The following is a 4,086-nucleotide window of genomic DNA, read 5'->3' as shown; positions in this document are numbered from 1 at the left end:
CCTGAGACTAGACTGACTGTCGCCGTCGCAGTCCTCCGGTTTATTCCTGGGTCCCCATCCCTCCAAAATCAAGTGCCACACAAGCCTCAGTGGTTTTCTTTGTGCTTTATCCACACAGAAGGGTTGGAATGGGTTACATGGGTGGCCGGGTATGTCCTGAGTCAGCATGAGGCCAGCCCCTCTCCCCAGCTCAGACTCGGCCCCTTGAGCCCACTTGCATGGCACACCCTTCTCCCCATTCCTGCAGTTGGGCATGGAGTGGGCTGGTAGGTGAGCTTTGGGGGTCCATAGTCCTAAGCCGTAGGGTGGGCCGGGAAGGAGGCCATGAAGTCGGGGGTCATCCCTCCCTCCTGATCTCCTCCCCCAGAATCTCAGTTGCCTTCTTGAGCTCATCTCTCACATGCTCCAGCCGCTCCATGTCATGCTCCTGGTGGGATCAGAAATGGATTGATCAGCACCTACCTCCTAGGGCGGGCCACCTCAGTAGTCACCCCTGAATGTGAGCCATGTCAGTTTGCACAACAGTGGTCATCCTGTGGACCACGATAGGGACCTTGGCGGAAGAGTTACGTTGGCCAATGTGCCCAGCAGTGCGGTTCGTGTGCGTGTGGACTGTCTAGCCAACGGCAACGGACAGGACAAGTAAACTTGGATGCCGTGACCCTTCTGTGAGGTGCTGGCCATTTGGGCTACTGCCACCAATCACGGGGACATCCTACTTTCTGTGACCCAGCAATGGTGTCCATCTGTAGTCCAGTGAACCAAGCAGCAGCCCCTTTTCATGTGGCCAGACCGCTAAGTCAGCTACCTCTCTGCAATACTAGTGGCCATCTGGGAAGTGATGTCAGCATGGAAGCCATCTTGGTCAAGCAGAGGCCTTGCTCGGCTCTTGCTGCCTAGTCCTGGTGTCAGTCCTGGTCACTACGATCCATTTGTGGTGAGTAGTGATCATGGCCCAACACTGGTACGGGGTTGGTAGCAATCCACTGGCTGTTGGGTCCGCCCCACTTGCCCATCGCCTCCTCCACTCACCTCCTTTTCCGAAGCCTCTTCCTTCTGCTTGGGCTCAGCTTCCGGCTGGTGGAGGTGGTGGTGGTGCGGCGAGTCGTCGTGCCTCTCTCCACCCGCCTCGGCCCCCTGCCACAGACTGCGGCCCCCGCCTAGCACCTGCAGGCCCTTCTCTTCTGCCTCAAACTGGGCTGTCTCCTCGTCACTGGCCTGCTCTGCCACTCGCTTTTGGGGGCCCCCTCTGCCCTCTAGGCGCCGCTTCCACAGGCCTTCAAAGGATTCCGTGTGCCCCCTCTTCTTCCTTTTCTCCTCCTCCTCCTCCTCCTCTTCCTCTTCCTCGTTGTCCTCTTCCTGGTGGAGCCGGCTCTGAAGCTGCTCATGGATGGTCTGTTCCCGCACCTCGGACTTGTGGGCCCTTTCTGCGGCCTCCTCTTCCTCATCCCTCATCTCCTGGCTGGACCTCGTCTTCCCAGCCTCTTGCTTCTTGAAATCCTCAACCAGTAGGGCTTTCTCTTTGCTGGACACACAGCCATAGGGCTCTGTCTCACACATCTCTGGTGGAAAGAGAGGGTGCTCTCTGTGCAGCAAATTGGGGGAACTGAGACCTGGAGGGGTTCTGGGGTCTGCCCAAGGTCCCACAGTGGGGCTGCCCAAAACTGGGAGAGGAGGGTCAGGTCTGGGCCACACTCTCTGCCCCCATCCTGCACCACTGCAGGGAACCCCGAGGGTGGGTCTGGAGGCCAGGCTGGACACTGCGCAGTGCTATGCCAGCCCAGGCAAGGGGACTCTGAGATGAGACACCCCTTCCTCCAGGAAGCCCTGGCACAAACCCTGGGTGGGGTGGGGACTTCCCAAGAGGAATTGGGGCCTAGGCCCCCCTTACCTTTGTGGAGGAGAGCTGTGCAGGGGCTTCTCTGGGCCTGGCCCAGTGTCAGCACTTCTGTGACCACCTCTGCTAGACAGCGGGTCAGCTGGGGGTGAAGGGTCAGAGGGGAGATTGAGGGCAGGGCAGATGGGGGTAATGAGAGCAGCAGGAGGTTTGGAGGGGAGATGATCATGGAAGTTGGTCAGGGTGGGCCAGGGTGTGGGGGAGATGAGGCAGGGCAAGGGGTCTGCACTCACCTCTTCCTTGGAGGGTCTTGGCGCCAATGGAGCAGCGGTGGCTGTGGAGGAAGGAGATGGGTGCTGGGCTGGGACCCCCGGGCGCTGTCCTCGGTGCTGATCTCAGCTCCAAGATGCATCCTGTTACTCCCCTGTCCCCTCCTCAGCCTACCTGCCAGGCGTTCCCTCCCCACCTGGAAGCTCAGCCCATGAAGTCTCTGGTCCGACCCCAATGGGTGCCTCGTTCCCCCTGGTTCCCTGAGTCCCCGGTCCTTGACAGGTCTCAGAAATGCCCTCTCCAGTTTCTGGCACTCACCTGCCCCCAGCAGCAGTGCCAGCAGCAGGGGCAGTGGCAGCGGGAGCAGCACGGAGGTAGGCCCGCGGCGTTGCATGGTGGGGCGTCCGGACCTTGGTGCTCGGTGCTCGGTGCTGTGCTGGACGGCAGGGCAGCTGCTTATAACCCAGGCCCGTGGCCCCGCAGGGGAGGAAGTGACGTCACCACTGCCCCTTACCTGCCTGTGGCAGGGTGACAGCTGCAGGGCGGCCACCTGCCCAAGACCCTCAATTATTCATGGGGACCCACGTCCTGCACCCGCTCTGCTCCAGATAATGGCCCCTTAGTGCCAGCAGGGAGGGAGGGTGTGTCCGCCAGACAGACACGGTCTGATGGGCTTAAGGCTGCACTGGGAGGCTGACCTGGGTTCGAATCCAGCGGCGCCGCTTAACAGGTAAACTCAGGCAACTCCTCTTCTTTGGCCACTTCCTCGTCTGCAAACCTGGGCCTTGTAAACCTACTTCCTCCGAGGTGGTGGCTGGACTTTGCCTGAATCCCTGCTCCACCACTACCAGCTGCGTGGCCCTGGGAGAACCGCCCAACCTCTCTAGGATTGGTTGCATCCTTTGTGAAATTGGCCTGGTGACCCCCTCCTCCAGGTGAGGCTTGGCAGGAGGTGAGGAGTGCGTAAGGTAATTTAGACAGCGCCCAGCACCTTCACGTCAGTGCTTTTTATTGAACACCTACTATATGCCCAGCCCTCTTCCAAAGCCGGGGGCTCCAGCAGTGAACAAACTGGCCAAGCTCCCTGTGCTTGTGGAGCAGACAATTGAGAGGCGCAGACACAACACTCAAACAGCCTAAGGAAGGAGGAAATGACCGCAGACTCCTGCATCACGAGTGCTAGGGGATTTACTTTGGCCCGTCAGGGAAGTCCTCTTTGAGGAGGATATTTGGGCCAAGGCCTGTGTGATCAAATGGAGGCATTCGCCCAAGATTGAGGGAAAAAGTAGCCAGAGGAGGCACTGCCAAGTGCACGGGTCTGAGTCAGGAACAAGTCTGCAGAGTTAGAAAGGCCGGACCAGAGCACAACAAGAAGTGGGCTGAAGTGGAAGGCAGGGGGTGGATCAGGTGGGGCTTTGTGGATCATGGGGACAAGTGTCCTTTCCCCTGAGTGAGATGGAGCAACATGAGGGCTCTGGGCAGGGGAGGGGTGTGACCCAACACAGGGGTCCCACAGGGTCTGCTCTGGCTTTGTGTGGGGCCCAGGGAGCAGGGCAGACAGTGAAGTGGCTGCTGTGCCTCTGAGTCGCAGCGGACGGGCCCAGGGAGGGACCAGGGAGGAGAGAGGAAGGGTGGCTTCTGGAAATATTGTGAAGAAGGAGCTGCCAGGGTCTGCTGAAGGAAGGAGTGACGTCGGCGTGAGAGGAGCTGGTCCCGGGCCAGGGTGAGTTCCAGCTTCACTGAGTCTGTGCTGCCTACTGGACCCTTCCCTGCCACTGGGGATGGAGGGGTGAGGCTGAAACTGGGGTCAGTGCAAGGTGCCTCCTGTCCTAGAGCCAGGGGAGAGGACTTGGCCTCTCAGTTCTGGCGGTGGCCTCTAAGTTGCCCTCCCTGTGCTCTGGGGGTTGCTGGGGGTTCCTGGCCACGGTCCCCGCAGCCACAGACCCTGGGGCGGTCTGGCACCTCAGCCCAGCTGCCCA

The 4,086-nt window shown here is 60.1% G+C and overlaps 1 protein-coding gene across 2 annotated transcripts; it reads right to left on the bottom strand.

The window, feature by feature from the left end:
• Positions 1-90: 90 nt before the first annotated feature.
• On the bottom strand, positions 91-3,995 carry CCER2 (coiled-coil glutamate rich protein 2). 2 transcript variants are annotated; one of them, XM_077852638.1, is made up of 6 exons: positions 2,806-3,995; positions 2,426-2,657; positions 2,131-2,171; positions 1,892-1,979; positions 1,033-1,562; positions 91-427 (listed from the first exon to the last, which is right to left on the bottom strand). In XM_077852638.1, exons 1-6 carry the CDS (start codon positions 3,004-3,006, stop codon positions 338-340), a joined length of 1,182 nt encoding a protein of 393 aa, XP_077708764.1. In that variant the 5' UTR covers positions 3,007-3,995; the 3' UTR covers positions 91-337. The 2 variants fall into 2 exon arrangements, with proteins under 2 accessions (XP_077708764.1, XP_077708775.1); XM_077852649.1 differs by having other exon boundaries at positions 2,426-2,543.
• Between the last annotated feature and the right edge of the window lie 91 nt (positions 3,996-4,086).

Source organism: Canis aureus, chromosome 1 (genome assembly GCF_053574225.1).
Source record: "Canis aureus isolate CA01 chromosome 1, VMU_Caureus_v.1.0, whole genome shotgun sequence".
NCBI classification, from domain to species: domain Eukaryota; kingdom Metazoa; phylum Chordata; class Mammalia; order Carnivora; family Canidae; genus Canis; species Canis aureus.
This window is presented reverse-complemented; position numbering and strand designations above follow the sequence as displayed.